Here is a 16037-nt window from a genome sequence, read left to right as displayed (position 1 = left end):
CAGACAGGACGGGTGACCTACGTGTGGGCTTGTCATTACATACTGGCTTCAGGTTCTGTGCCGTCCTAGCCTACCAGCTCCATGAATATAAGCGTGCATTGATGACTACGACCTGGATAACCCAGATTCTGCTTCCATTCCAAAGGTTTGGTACTTTGTTATAGGTGATGGATGTTTGAACTCCTCCTGGCTGTGATTTGTTTTTTATTTGCTTGCAGGCTTAATCTCCCCTGGCACACTTCATCCTTTGGGCTAGTTGCATCCAGTGCTGAAGAAAACAGCTCCCCGGCTTAGTTCCACGTTGTAGCAACCCGTGATATATGTGACTAGACAGTACTTAACTCAGGGTTAATAGGTATCTCACCAGTAACATGTACATAAAAATACTGTTCAGGAAGCTTGGTAAATATATTCCTTTGCTACAGGTTAAGAAAACAGAAGCTATTTTTCCTCATTCCTAGTATCTCTTCCTAAATGAAGACAAAAACCTATAAGCATATAAAAAGAATTTGAGAGATAGCCAACTTAATGTTTCTATTTGTTTTCTACTAAACATTTGTGAGTGGAAATAAAATTCCTATTTGGCAGTGGATGGTTCTCTGTCAGCTCTCGAGAATTTTTGGTGTGTTTGGAGGCACATGGCCCATTCCGTTTCAGACACTGAGGGATCATTTCAGGGTTTGACGCAGCATGTGAGCTGCAGAAGTTTACCAGGCGATTCCATCAGGGCTCAGAACCCTTTCCCAATGGGTCTGTCTGTGGTTCCACAGCAGCTTTCACAACCCTCTTTCCTGGCACCATTTGCTGTGTCACAGCACTTGGTTTATGTCTTTCCCACTCACCAAGAGCAGTAAGGGCAGAAGGAGCCTAACCTGTCTCGGACTCTCTCTGTGTACTGCTCAGTGCTTAATGAAGAACCATCACAATGGGAAGATACTATCACACGGTCAGACACGGGTTAGCTGACCTTTTGGTGGTAGGTCTGCTATTTGAAACAATGCTCATAGAAACATGGCTTTTATAACGGGAGTTTCAGTGCCTGGCATGCTATGTTATTATATTGCTACAGGTATCTTTTGGGGAGCTTTTCATGTATGTCCTATTTAGGGTAAAGTTTACACACAGTAGACACAATACAAATGGGACAAAATATTTCGTCTTTGTTTTTAACTGTTAACCTGGGCCTCTTTCATATGGAGAGTTTTTTCTTTCTCCATATTTGAGGCCTAGTTGGTGCTTTTAAATCCAGATTGTTGGCTTTGTCAGTCTGATCTCTTTATAGCTTCTTAGTCCTTTTTGCTCTAACTAATTCTATGAAGTGGATTCCTGTCTACCAGCCCCTCCCTTAGCCGTAGCCTGCCCTGTCTCGCCTAATCTCTGTGCATTTCTGACTCTTAAGTAGTTAACCGAGCTATAGTTACAGCTCAGTACTTGCCAACATTTCTGTATGTTAGTGTTTGTTACAAATAAGTTCACTGAATATATTTCTCTCTGAAGTAATATTGAAAGTTAAGTTAGAACTTTGTCTAGGTTGATGTCCTAAAGTAAGTTCATAACCTTCAAAGAGCTTATCGGCTTGGGATTGTTTTAACTCTTGGAGAATGGGGCGAATGTAGGTCGGTCATATAGTTGTTGATAGCTTTGATGTTTATAAGCGGTATTGAAGGAACTAGAAACTTAGATACTCATGCAGTGTAAAATATAGGAATGTAAAGATGCCAAGCCTTGCCTAGCATTAAAGATATGAAGACATAAATAATAAGATTGGTGACATCTGTGACCTGGAATAGAAGAACATAGACGTATTTCTTATGTAGTGTGTGTGTATGTGTGTGTGTGTGTGTGTGTGTGTGTGTGCTCATTCCCACCTGCACACTTGCATGCTATATTTGTCTTATTTGGCATAAATTTCTGATTCCTTAGATCTGTGCTTGGATTTTTTTTTTTTTTTTTTATTTCTTAGAAACTTTTCAGTTACTATGTGTCCAAATATTTCCTCTGTTACCTCCCATCTTTCTTTTGGTCATGTCATCTTTGTCACACCCTGTCAGTGGTAAACTGGTTTCTGAGATGGGATTCTTTTGTTTGTGTTGGGTACCTTGACGTTACTCTTCGCTTCCTTGGCCACATTTACTTACAGACAAGCCTGGCTGTTCTTATTTTAGATTTTTTTTTTAATGTCCAGCATTTCCTGGAGAATTTCTTTGCATTTGCATTGTTATCTCTCTGCTAGAGTTTGAGAATTCGGGTTTCAGCAAAGCTTTTCCTCGGCCTTTGTTTCCTTTCCTAAATAATAGAAAGGGAGACTGTACGGTACTGACGGATGTTTTGAGGCTTGGAAGAGGTCGTGGCTACAGTAGGAGTCTTTGCTAAGACCTTTCCTCTGTGCCTCTGGCTCTCAGCCACTCATTGAAGTGAGACTCTGCATGGTTACTTGGTTCTGTTTAGTTCCCAACTGGTAAGATTTTGTGAGAGGAGAAAGACCTAACATTTATCGACAGTCTGTATTAATCTCCTGTAGAATTTGACAAAAGAGGAAAACTCACGTTTTAAAAGTGTGCCTGCAGCACATTTTCTGGGTCTGTACAAGATGTTAATTGGAAGAAACAGCATTAAATCCAGTTGTCACTTGGTTACATCTGTTAAAAAATCATTAAATTTTTTCAACTGTTGGGCTTCTTGGCTCGCTTGAGAAATTTCATGGCACATAACATGCCTCACTCAGTTTCTCTGTACTTAGAGGATGCTAACGTTGTACGCCTGGTTTCTGAGTATTTGCAATGTGAAGAATTGCTAATGCTACTTACTGACTGCTAATAGGAGGATTTAGCAGTCTTATTGGAGTTGACTTTGGAGTCATGGACTTGGAATTGAAATCCTGGCTGCACAACTCTGAACAAGCAACCTCGGGCAGCTTATTTAATTTCAGAGCCCACGTTTGTTCATCTTTTTGCAAGGATGGTACCTGTATCACCAAGACAAGTGTGTGTAAAGCTTTAGGTATAGGAATTCCTGCTTAATAAAAACCAGTCATTGATAGCACTATAAATGGCAGCCAGAATGAAATATGCTGCCATTAGACCAATATTTCAATATTTCTAAAGGGGAAAGAGATTTAACATTCTTACACCTTTTATGGGGAAAAGGTCCATTATAAACAAAGACTTTAACAATTAGGAGGGTGTTAAACTGAAAGGTGAGTATTGGTGTGTAATAAAAATAACCAAGAATTCAGTGCTTTTGAGTGACAGATACTGCCAAGAAGCCTGCTGCACTCTTCTGGGATGTCTCCTTTGTTACAGTGTATGTGTGTGACCCAGCTGCCCTTTTTTGTTTCTGCTCTCCCTGGATTCTGTCACCATTTTTTCTCTGTAGCTCCCATCCTTCCTTCCCTTTGTGTGTGTGTGTGTGTGTGTAGTTTTATTTGAACACAAAACACGTACACAAGCCATCTACTCATTTTCTTCACTGCGTAGCCTGGCGTTGGGATTGGTGACTCTGATGGCTAGCTGTGCTGCTCTTTCTACGATGGCTTTTCGGTTCTTAGAGGACACATTGTGAGCGATCTCAGCACAGTAAGATTTGTTGCACATCAGCAGCACTTCCAGCTCTTTGACATGTGGACCAGAAACTTCCGGAAGCCGCTGGGCAGCACGTGCTTGGTTTTCTTGTTACTCCCATAACCAATGTTGGGCATCAGGATCGGGCCCTTGAATCTTCTCCACACCCTGTTGTCGATGCCTCTGGGTTTGTGCCAGTTTTGCTTGATTTTCACATATTGTTCTGACTGGTGCCTGATGAACTTCTTGGTCCTCTTTTTGATGATCTTGGGCTTCACCAGAGGCCCGAGGGCAGCCATGATGCTGCAAAATAGATGGCCCCATCCTTCCTTCTTATATTCATAGAGATTGGTTATGTACATGGCACAGCAGTGGCTCACAACAGCTGGAACTGTTGCAGTGTTGAGTCTTTGTATTTGTCTGGTCATAGTGACGTTTTTGTGGTATAGATGGGATTTTAGCAGTAACAAACTGAATGTTGATTTGAAATGGTAGCAGATGAGGAACTACATCAGTTTGAGGCTCTGTCTCTCCTAAGTATTGTGTTTAAGACAAACAAATAATAGTATTTCCTGTAGAGCTATTGCTTTGTAAATTACTATGGAGTAAATAGAATGAATTTCAGAGGCCTCCAAATTCTGTGTCCATGAGTAATTTTCCTGCACGGGGTACTAGTCAAGACTGAAATTATCTAATACAAAGAAACATTCTTTATTCACACAGTGAGCAGCAGTCTTTCCAAGTACAGACCACAATTGAGGCATTTGAACAACAGAAGAATACTGTTGTTACTTTGTAGTTGCTTTTCTTCTTATCCCAAAGTTTGCACCAAAGTACAACCAAGTTCTTAGATTTGTAGAGTTGGAAGTAACAAGAGATCCAGTCTCTTTCTTTCCCTGCCACTCAAGAAGTTGAAACAATGTATTTGAAATCAGCTAGTTAATGATAAAGTTGGGGGAGAGGAGTCCTCATCCGCTAATATCAAAATTCCTCTGGAGGAAACTGCCTACTCATACTTCGGTCCTTGAGTGAAGGATTTTTCCATGACTAACTAATGTTCTTTTGTTTTCTTGTGTGGATGTCTGGAAACAAGCTAACAGAATTTTAGTTGTAAAAATTGGACAGTGTGGGGCATAAGGAGATGTTTGTCTTTAGTACTTTAGGAGTCAGACAGAAATGGTTGTAGCTCAGGTTCTCTGCCTTCATTGTTGCTAGGTAGTTATTATTTAGTTAGTTGTGTTGAATATGGCATATAATGTATGAGGTGTTTGTGTGAAGATCAGAGAGCAGCATCTGATGTTTTCCTTAGTCACTTTTGACCACACAGACACACAGACACACACGCACACACACACACACACACGCACACACACACACACACACCTTTTATGTTCATGTGCTACAGACAGTATGCATGTAGTCGTGGTCAGGGAACAGCTTGAGGGGGTCACTTCTCTTCTCACATGTGGATTCTGGGGGTTGAATTGAGTTCTGCACATGTTGTGGCAGAAACTTTTGTCCATGAGGCCCTCCATCTTATTGTTGGAGACATAGTCTCATACTAAATCTGAAACTCCCCAATTCAACAAGTGCCACAGATCCTCTTGTCTTGGTCTGTCCCCCACTAGGATTCCGGGTGCACTGCAGCACATTTGGCTTTCTTACATGTGTGCTGACAAGCAAACTCGGGTACTTCACCAAATGGTCCTTCTTCCCATCTCAGAAGTGGCTATTTTTTTAAAAAAGATTTATTTGTTTTATGTATGCAATACCTGCATGTATGCATGTGTACCATGTGCCCAAGGGAGTCAGAAGGTGTTAACTCCTTTGGAACTGGAGTTCTGTCTGGATGGTTGTGAGCAACCACATGGGTGCTGGGAATTGAACTCAGGTCCTTGTAGGCAGCTGTTTTAATGTTGAGCTTCTTAACTTTGAACTCTGGATTCTTCAGAACGTCATGTAAATATATATGTGTATATTTTAAGACAAGAATCTGGAGCTCTCATCGAAGGATATTCAGTTTAAAACTGTTTAGAAAGGGAAGTAAGCCGGATTATAATCCTGAGTACTGTTGCAGTGGAGACTGTCTCTGTCTCCACTGCCTTCTGCTGGGGTCCTTCCCACTGACAGCTCCTCCTGCACTGTTCATGTGGAGCCACTAAGGCCTCCACCTACTTCTTGCAGGGAGTCTTTTCCTGACTTTTTTTTTTTTTTTTTTTTTTTTTTTTGAGATTATGATGTAATCTTTTCCCTTTTCTTTTTTCCCTTCAGTCTCTACAAACCGTCCCATACACCCATCCCTGACGTCCTTCAAATTCATGGCCCTTTTCCGGGAGCAGTTACTGCATGCATATATGTACATCCATATATTTCTTAATAGACCCTACTGAGTCCACATACTGTCACTTGCATACATGTTTTCAAGGCTGACCGTGTGGCCTCGCACAGTCACTTGGTGTGCTCTCTCCTGGGGAAGAGCATCTCTCCTGCTCACAGCTTTCCACAGTTGCTTATTGTTCCTGTGTGAGGCCTCCTGGCTTTTTTGAGGCTGCCTTCTCCTTTCCTTCCCTGCTCCATTTTTGGGACAGAGTGTGAGATTTAGGGATGTTTGCTCCTTAGAGAGTTCAGGAGAGTTAATTCCGTTGTAGTTTGATTGAAAAGGATGTGAGAGCTGACCTAAGACTGACCTAAGAAAAAAAAGAATTGAATTGTAATTCCAGTCAATACTTTGCAAATGAACTTTGAGAATGACTCTACTTCTCTAGTTAGGAACCTCTCTGTTAGAACTGGAAACCAGAAAATCCAAGGATGGTGGTTTAGGACTTGTTCAGGTCTGTCTAGAAAAAAAAAGAATATTTCCTTCTAGAATTGTATTTAATTTAGACAAATCTACCTCTTAAGAAGAATTTATTTGATGGGCTTCCTTCCCAAAAGAGAACATAAAGAAAGCATGTTCTCATATGTTTGTTTGTTTGTCTACCACCTGGACACACAAGGAAAAACTCACACAAATGGAAGAGCATGTTCATTTGTTTTTTCATTCTGGGACGCCCTCATTGAGAACATATAGGTTTAAGCATTATCTCAACTAATGGGTCTTTTGCTAGGCTCACAGTGTGCTACAGACTTGGGATACCTAAGAGTAACAGTTCAGAACTGGTCATGTTGCCTAGTTGCTAGGCTTGCTTAGTATACACAATGCCTTGAGTTTGATCTCTAGCATCACATAAGTCAGCTGTAATTCTAATACTCAAGATACAGAAATAGAAGCAGGAGGATTAAGAGTCCAAGGTCATCCTTCCCTACATAAGGAGTTCAAGGCCAACCTAGGCTACATTAAACATTGTCTTTTTTTAAGAAATAGAAATGAATAGCAATTCAGCATGTGGAGTACCACATTTCTGTGGAGTACCACAAAAAACTATCCATGCTAGTCCCATGTCTGCCAGGGGAGAAGTGGGACCAGAGCCACTGCAGTGGCCACAGAAGCCAGGGTTGACTTCATAAAGACATTGCCCAGCAAAAAAAGGATCTGGGTAGGAACGGTGTGTTTGTACCTTTCCAGTTTTAACTAGAATTGGCTCTTACCATGTTCTCTTACTTTGTATTTTGGTAGAGCTCCAAACGAGAATGGAAGCCGCTGGAGGACCGTAGCTGCACAGACATACCATGGTTGCTGCTTTTTGTTCTGTTCTGCGTTGGGATGGTAAGGACACTCACACTGGCCACAGCTCAGCTCTGGCTACAAGGGAGTGGGGGGAAGTGAGGCCTTCCAACTATCTATGTGTATGTATATATTTCATCTCCTCCCTATTGGAGGGCCTACGGTATCATCAGGGGGTTATTTTCCCTTTTAATGCAGTTCAGTAGCATTTGGCATCCTTTTGCTAGTTTGCTTTCTTTTATTTGCATGCAAACTGAGATAAAAATGAAGAAACCAATGGGAGCCTTAGCTCTTCACCCAATCCTTGAGCAAGCCAGTTCATTTGCTGCACGTTTCTTTGAAATCTGATCTTGAAGGGTTAGTTGAGGATCCTGGGTACCAGCTCCTCCAGTCACACAAGCCTCATGGCTGTCTTTGAGCCAGTTCCTTCTTTTCCGAGGGACTGGACATTCCTTTAGAAAACGGAATGTTAGCCATCTGATATCCACCACACTTTGAATTCTCACAGTTTTGAGTTCTTCCTCCAGGGGAAGAGTCTGCCCAGAGCTTTGTCCCTGCCAGGCCTAGGCCTCAGCCTACATCCAGTATGACAAGTGGCATCTCTCTGATGGCTATCGAGACACCTGCCGATTCCATACTCGGCTGAGAAGATGAGAATGGGAGTCCATTCCAAGGGCTCGGTTTGCAGCTCACCTGCTTTGCTTTGCCAGAACTCAGCATTTACAGATGTAGTTGCTGCAGAGAGCTAGGCTCGAAAATAATAGACATTCAGCTGTTTAGGGGTGTTTGGAGCTTCACAGGGCTTAGGACTACCCCCAGCTTATAGATTAGAACTCGAAGCCTGAAGAGGAAGCTGAGAGGGCTACCCTTAGGCCACATGGAGTGAGGGGAAGAGCTGCTTGCCCAGCTCTGCCCTTGGTCAGTGCTTCCTGTCACTCTTCCTCTCTTTAGGGAAACTGCACAGCGCATCATTCTCCGTCCCATAGTCTTGAACTCAGAATGCAGTCGCACTGTCTCCAGCAGCCTAGGACTTGCAAGTTGGATTTTTAGCCCCATCTTCCTGCCCTTTCTCTATAGGTTCCATTTGGAAGCATTGCTTTTTGTCTGTAATAAAAGTCTTCACAATTCCTTGTTTCTCTGGATACCATCATGTCAGCAAGTAGCCAGGGCTGTAGTCAAGGTTCTAGCCCCCAGCAGAGGAAAAAGAGAACATTTGAACGAGGTATAAGCTCAGGAAAATAAGCAGTATTTACTTTAAAGATAAGAGTATTCTTTTCCCAAATTTAGGACACACAGAGGTCAAAATGCTGACTCTGGCCATATGAGTCATTGTTCAAGAGCTTGCTCACTTTAGTGAAGCCACATCACATATTCAGTATGTGTGAATATTCACAAAGAACATGGAAAGACTCTACCAAAGAAAACCAGCCAACAGCTTTTCCACACCCATTGTAGCCCCAGGACAAATAGCAACTGACCTTCAAAATTATGTTTGTAAAAACATGTGCTATGCCACCCAGGGTGCTTTTGATTTTCTTTGCTCAAATAGCCCAAGAAAATGCAATCATTAATGTTAATAGACTGATTTGGGAGTTACTTGAGCGTTAGGAGCTGCTCACTGAAATGTTTTAATGCAGTGGTAATTAATATAATGTTGATTTCATCACATTGGTAATTAAGACCCACCGTGTGTGCTTTTAAATCCAGGCACAGTGTTATTTGTTTTGGAGGGAATCTTTAAATAGGTCACTTTCTCATGGAACTGAGCTGATGTCAGGTTGTGGAAAGATGGAAGCAATCTAAAAGTTCCGCCCATTGCACAACCAAGCTGAGGTTTTGTTTTATTTGGTTTTTCATTCACCCTGTCTGCATCTCATTCTGTAGTAAACCATATTCCAAATGCTCAGGGTTCAAAGTGTTACCCATTTCAAAAACTTAAAAAAAATTTGGATGGCAATTGAGAAGGCTCAGTGGGCAAAGGAGTCCTCTACCAAGCCTGGTGACTGAGCATGGTCTGCAGGTCTCACGTGGCCAAGAGAGAATTGGTTCTCTCAGGCTGTCTGGTGACCTTCCTGTGCATGTATGTAGCATGCACAAAGAGATATAAAATTTTAACATTGGAATATTGGTGCATATAATGTAATGAAGTGTCTTGGGGATGGACCCAAGTCTAAACATAGATTCCTTCATGTTTGATCTATACCTTATAGTCATACCTTGCAGGTAGTTTTGGCTGCAGTTCATCACAGGAGGTGACACATGGAATTTTCTACACGTGGCCCATGCCAGTGCCCCTTAAGATCCACATGTTGATGCTTCTTAGACTTTTCAGGGTTTCAGATGGGCAACATGTAATCCGGATTCATTCTTATCCTTTTAAAGTTATTGAACAATGGTCTTCACTGGTGTTGGAAGAATTCTTTATTTATTAATTTATTTTATTTATGTGTGCTTTCTTTGCATGTATTTTGTGTACTACACATGATCCTGGTGCTGGCAGAAATCAGAAGAGTCTCAGGTTTCCTGGAGCTGGAGTTATAGATGGTTGTGAGCTCCCATACAGGTGCTGGGAGTTGAACCCGGGTCCTCTACAAGAGCAACAAAAAGTTTTCAATCACCAGGGTCATCTCTCCAGCCCTAGCTGGAATTTTAAAACAAACACTCAACAAACATTAGTTGAACATTGTTAATCTATGTAATTCTCTGAACTATCCAGTGAGATAGAGTTTACGCTGATGTATCCGCAGGTATAGTGATGTTAAATATTAGCCTATCTAGTAAGTGGCAGTGATAAAACTTCCCATGTTCTTTTCAGCACCTGGCCCTGCCTGCCCCTTTAATAGAGGGTTTCCTAGGTAGCTTGTAGCATGGTGTTCAGACCTTAGCTTCATGCCTTTATTGCCTGATACATTGTGTCTTCCTGGATATTTTAAGACCTTGCTCTCTTTCACCCACCCTCATTACTAATCTTATATTTGCATGTGCCCATCTCCTTGTCAGGATTCACTATTTGTTCTCTAGTTACAGGGTTTTTAGTGCTTGAATTGTCAAGAATGTATAGTGTTTTTCAAAGTAAATTGTTATCAGTCTTCTTGAGCTGACATCATTCATGCTTGAATTTAATTTAGGGGGGATGGAGTGCAAAATCTTATTGGCAGGCTGGGCTTTAAATCATAATCTTCTAGCCGTAGGTCCCTGCTGGGTTTACAGGCGTGTGCTGCTGTGTCTGGTCCCTCGTGACCTGGAACTTGCAATCCTGCTTCTAGTGGGATCTGTTGCTGTCATATGTGGCATAACATTGTCCTGTGCCTTAATCACATAGCTCTAAATTCTACCTGGACATGAGTCATCTGGAGTTTTTGTTTGGTGATCTCACTTCTCAGCACCCATTACTAATTGTGCTACAATCCCTGGGGTGCTGGTGGTCAGCCTAGGTGGAGACTCTGCTCAGTGCTCTGACAAGTCAAAGAAAGGATCTGTGAAGTTGTGGCATGTCACAAGTTGTGACAAGTCTGTGAAGTTGTGGCATGTCCAGGGTTTAGAAGGGGGACCCTTGTTCTAGTACTAAAGGTGGCTTGGGAGGTAGAAGATGTTGTAGGGAAAACACATTGGAAACTTGGACAGCAGTCCAAATAAGTGGAGTCCAAATAAACTCAAACATAGTACTTTTACAAAAGGAGAAAAAGAGAAGAGATGAGAGAAGCAGGGTTGGTAACATTTATCAGTAGTAGGATCAGTAATGTTTACCAGTGGTAACTTTACCAGTGGTTACCGTGTGAACAGTGAGAGCCAAGTCAGCATGACTCTGAGGTTTTTGCTCTAGTGATTCTGGGTAGAACCTTTTGGTTTACATCCTAACCCATTTCTCTTAGATTCCCAACCATGGTTTCTGTACTTACCAGGAATAGGCACCTAAGCTTATGCTTCCCAAACCATTCCTTGGTAAAAAAGTGACTTGGGCCAGCTAAAGGGCCTGGCTCACTTGTGGAAATACATGTGAAAGAGGGACTAGAGGTGAGCATACCACAAAGAGCAGGAATGAGCGGAATGTCCACAGTGCACATGAGTCATCGCTTTGTACTGTGAGGTAGACGTGGTAGTAGTTGGACATATAGAAACATGGTTCTTTCTCATATAGAAGTGCACACTATATAGATCACATTTCATGTTTTACAGATTAAGGAAACCAAGACACAGCTATAGTCAGGAAGTGATCTAAGATTTTACAGTGGCAGCCTTGGTCCCAGGAGGAAGAAGTCTCCATAGAATCACGTTGTTACCTGGAATCAGGAATGACAGAAGATGTTTTTGTCTAGGACATGGGGCTTTGGAACAGAGTTAACTTATTTTCCAGCTGGTGTTGTGACTGACTAAACACCTCAGTGATATTTCCCTCTCGATATGGATTTAGGAAGCTAGGGCGAGGGGGGAAGCATGCAAGAAAGAGAACAAAGAACCCTTTTACTCTAAAGTCTCCACATGCAACCTGCAGACAGTGTTGCTCTAGGTGGAGACGTGTTGTGCAGGAAAGCATGGTGACCGGGGAAACATGGAAAGACATGTTTCTTTGGGACATGGAGAATTTCAGAAGAATACACCATCCAGAAAGCAAGGTTGGCATTTGGAGACAGGTCTGAGTCTGAGCTGGATTTTGGAGCTGCTGCGTGGGTGCCGCTTTAGGGACCTTTAAAATTCTCTAGCATGAGTATTCCCAGGGCATGATGTCTCCACCAGGCACATTAACTGTGGGTGAGCATCTGTGAGAGAACTGGGTGCTGAGTTACCTGTTTGATGATCTCTTCTTCGCCAGTATTATAGAACAGGAGACAGTTTGTAGAAAATCACCAGAGGGATTCTGGCCCACCTGACTACCAGCTCTTGTTACGTTCATTTTCTTTTCTGTTCTTAAAAAAAACAAAATAGTGGCAGAAAGGCATGTAGCATACAATTTACCATTTTAGTTCTGTTTTTCTTTTACTTTTGAGACAGGATCTGCTGTGTAGTCCAGACTGGCCTTTCTTCCAGTCTTCCTAACCCCCACTCTGAAACTGCAGACCTGCTTCTGTGCACTGCACTGCTTTACCAGTATTAAATATACAGTTCAGTTAAATAGATGAATTATATATTCTCTCTGCAATTAGACCTTTAAGTTCCTCCCTTTCCTCCTCACCCACCTCTCTATAGAATTTGGGATGTGGAAGAGCTTGGAAAAGTCTTTGTTTAGTTTAGTCTCCCACACTTCTAAGGCCAGAGAATTCAGTTTCTGAGGCACACTAGTGCCGAAGGTGGGATTAGGTCTCTGCTCCTTGTCTGGCTTTGTTTCAATTTGGTTTTCTTTCCTTCCTTTCTGTCTCTGTGGGTGAAACTGAGTCTTAGATTTGGATTCCCATCCTTCTGCATCCTGTGTTTTCTTTATGAATATTCTGGTTCCTTTATGGTATGTTTTGCCTTTGCATATACTAAAAAAAATGCTTATTGTTGAGAAGTTTCTGAGACTAGTCAAACATTATTTTTCTTCCTCTTAGAGCAATGCATTCTATTAAACTTTAAAGGAATCTGCAGATTCAGTGTGCTGACAAAAGCTTTGTTTGCCTAAGTACACCTTTGTGTCAAGGCTGTCTAATCTGACTCTAGCTGTTAGCTCCAGATATCCCTCAGTTCAGTGATTTTCCGTATTACCCCACTGCTTTAAAAGTGTGTTCTGGGGAGACCGCCCTCGCCCTGATTGCCATCTATGATGTCTGCTGTTTGAGAAAGATCTGGGCGAGTGTGTTGCCATGAAGCGCCACTCATCCCCCATTCACTATTCACATCCTCCTCCTCACCTGCGGATTTTGTTGAACCCCCACCCCCACGCCTTGTGAAGACCATCTGCTCTGCTCAGTTGCTTAGTTAAAATGTAGGTGTGAAAACCAAACACACCCGACTGAAAGCTATCCTGATGGTGCGCAAGCCTAAGTAAAAATCTTATTTAAGTAACATTAGCCCTGTGACAGGGGTGGGGGTTGGGGAGTTCGGGGGTGGGGACAACAGCTTCCTATTTCCCAGTTGTTCTTCCCTCATGGGTAACTAGTGCCCAGGTCTTGTGACTGCTGTCCCTCATCTCTGTGACTTTGTCTGCTTTTACTTGTCCAGTTTGGTGCGTCTGCACCTCTGCATGTCCTCGGGTAGCAGTCCCCAAAGCCCTTCGAAGGCTCCAATGTTTTCATCACGGTTGCCTTCCTTAGTAACTGTGGTTGTGTTTCCTTCCACACTGACAAGCCTTTCTCTTCGTGAACATTCACTTCTGTGGTGTGGTTTCTTTTGCTGGGTGCCTTTTCCCTCCGATATCTGGAAAGCCATTAAAGTATGGAATGTATTCTGAGAGCTTTCCCCACTTCTTTTTAATTTCATGTCTGTGTCCCCCTCTCTCCTGAAATTATATGGTTGCCTGTATTTAGATTTTTCTGGTTTTCTTTTTAAAGAGGTTGGAATTTTAGGTTTGGCCTTGTTCTGCATCATCAGTGCTTGAACCAAGTGGGAGTCCTTAGGGTAACAGTCGTGGTTTCTTACCCTGATGTTACCCACCCTTGTGGCTGCTCATGCTCTCTGCTCTAGTGCTTCTGGAAGCTTCTAAGAACTTTAAATGACCTGTGTGAAGCTGTAACACTGTCCCATTTTAGTGTACACACGGAGCACTTAAAATTTATACCCAGCCATGCCCCAGAGGGATGTGAGGTTACATCCAGTAAAGGGCAGAGCTCGTCCTGTGGAACCTCATATGGAGCTGTTAGAAAGCAGTCAGGAGGGGAAATCAGAAACCATCTGAAGAAATCTATAGCACTGTTCCTATCAAATTTAAGAAGAAAAGCTATAAAGAACGAAAGAGAAACATAACCTTTTAGTTGACCATTTTGCCGCTGTGGACTAGTAAAGAAGTTTAATTGTGATATGAAAGTATTTTTTTAATAATAGCAAAAATACTAGCATCATTACTCATTCTTGGTCTCCCCCCCCAACAAAAGTTTGTTTGTTCTGAGCAAGCGGGTTTTGTCACTTTTTGGTACTGATGTCAGCCTCTTTGGGCCAAACCTAATCATTCATATTTACTACTGACAGCTTCTATGTATTGATCAGCTGCCAGGTAGCTGAGTCTTAGCTACCAGAGATTGGATCTGGGTTATCTCCTTTAGCTCCTGTCGTGATGCAGAGGATAGACATGCTCAGTGGTAGAGGTGAAGACAGCAGACTGTGAGTTGGCACTTGTATCAAAGGTACCGGTAGTAAGTGTAGAGAGATACTGAGCTCATTCGGTACCTGTGTTATAACAAACTCTTGATATAACAGTGCTAAGTCTCACTTAGCACTGACTTGATGACTTAGCTTTTTTTTTAGTGTATAGAGGAGGGTAGAGGGAACAGGGCAACAGGAGGAGTGAAAGTGAGGAACTGCTGGCCAGTGACCCCTAGGATCAGTGCAGGCAACTCAGCTGTTGCTTTGAGGGGTGAGGCACTAACATTGCCCTTCACATTATTGTCTCTAGTATGTCCTACAACAGTCTGAGAGTTACGGGATTTTAATCTCAGTTAGCAGAAGGAGAAATTTAGGCTCAGAGGATTGAGCAAGTTTGACCAAAGTCGCACTCATAGAAAATGCAGTCATCCATGTACAACTCCAAAGTCCAGAGTCTCTCCCATGCATGCTCTGGTTTCTAATAACAGTGTATGAGCTGTCGATTAAGCTCTTGCTATAGTGCTGTTCAGGCCTTACCTCAGCTTGAGGGGCTGCGTATGCTTTATGTCCACGTGTCATGGGAGTCAATTGAGGTGGAAAGTTGGTCAGAGACTAGGAAGTTCTGAATCCACTTTCTCTCATGGAGTTTTAGAAGTTTCTATGGGTCAGAGCTGTGCCCTCATCTCTCACTACCTGCACAGTGAAAGTCAGACAAGCTTTCCAGAAATAGAAGAGTTGTTAGAATTTTTTAGAGACATTTTAGGTACGGAAGTGTACAGGGGGACATGCTTTGCTCCGAGGAATTGCATGAGACTGTAGCATGCACTTCTGCAGCCTGAGATCCAGCAGCGCCATTTAGATAAGAATAGCTGGTGACCATCTCTGCCTACTTAACCTGATTAAAGATAGTGAAACTGGTCCCCTGAAAGATTAGGTCTCATTACCCCCATCCCCAGTAGAGTCATTATCAGCCATCACTGGTCTTGCTCTTATTCCCATGGGGCTGTGGTGGATTGATGGTTTCTCTTGCTTTACTGTGACCGGCCCTGTCTGAATTAGCCAGCACAGCATTGTCCCTAGTGTCTGCCACTTGCCTTTGGGACTAGGATAAAGCAAGTGACCTTTGCAGTACAGGAAGCCAATGCCTCCTTACCTTCCTTGAGTCCCCCAGTATTAAGAGCAAGCTCCGTGATGTAAGTCTTGGGTCTCATACCACTTTGTTGCAGGAAGGACGAAGGTGCTGTGCTCACACTGGTGATACCTACTGTTGTTCTCTGGATTTTAGCCCCATTTATCCTTTGTGTTCACTTGATAGACCCCCTTTATGACCAAGTAAACTAAAGAATGATTACAGATGGCTGTGATGCTCCGCCGTGTTCTTTACTAGCTTCTGTGGTTCTGGTTAACTTATTTAACCTTTCCGGGGGAGGGACGTAGAGAATATATGATAAATTCCCTTCCTGCCGCCTAACTCAGAGCAGGTGTTCAATATGGAGACACTGCCATGAATGTCACAGAATGCAAAGGCCACCCTTAGAAGTGGAAGATTTGGGATTTGTTTTCTTCCAGTAGTGAATGGTAATCCCCTGTGGACCTCATGC

At 42.6% G+C, this 16037-nt stretch overlaps 1 protein-coding gene and 1 pseudogene across 6 annotated transcripts in view; one reads left to right on the top strand and one right to left on the bottom strand.

Annotated features, from left to right (window-relative positions):
* SLC44A1 (solute carrier family 44 member 1) overlaps window positions 1-16037 on the top strand; it is a gene marked incomplete at its 3' end in the record, with an annotated part of 184208 nt that overhangs the window by 33044 nt on the left and 135127 nt on the right. For all 5 annotated transcript variants that reach the window (XM_080940320.1, XM_080940319.1, XM_080940318.1 and 2 more), the window contains exon 2: window positions 7177-7266. In XM_080940320.1, the coding sequence (XP_080796446.1) occupies window positions 7177-7266 (90 nt within the window). The remainder of the gene's footprint in view (window positions 1-7176; window positions 7267-16037) is intronic.
* On the bottom strand, window positions 3453-3859 carry LOC308438596 (large ribosomal subunit protein eL32-like; annotated as a pseudogene). The gene has a single exon. The product of its transcript is annotated as a large ribosomal subunit protein eL32-like (transcript).

This window comes from Micromys minutus (genome assembly GCF_963924665.1).
Source record: "Micromys minutus genome assembly, chromosome: 28".
Lineage (NCBI taxonomy): Eukaryota > Metazoa > Chordata > Mammalia > Rodentia > Muridae > Micromys > Micromys minutus.
This window is presented reverse-complemented; position numbering and strand designations above follow the sequence as displayed.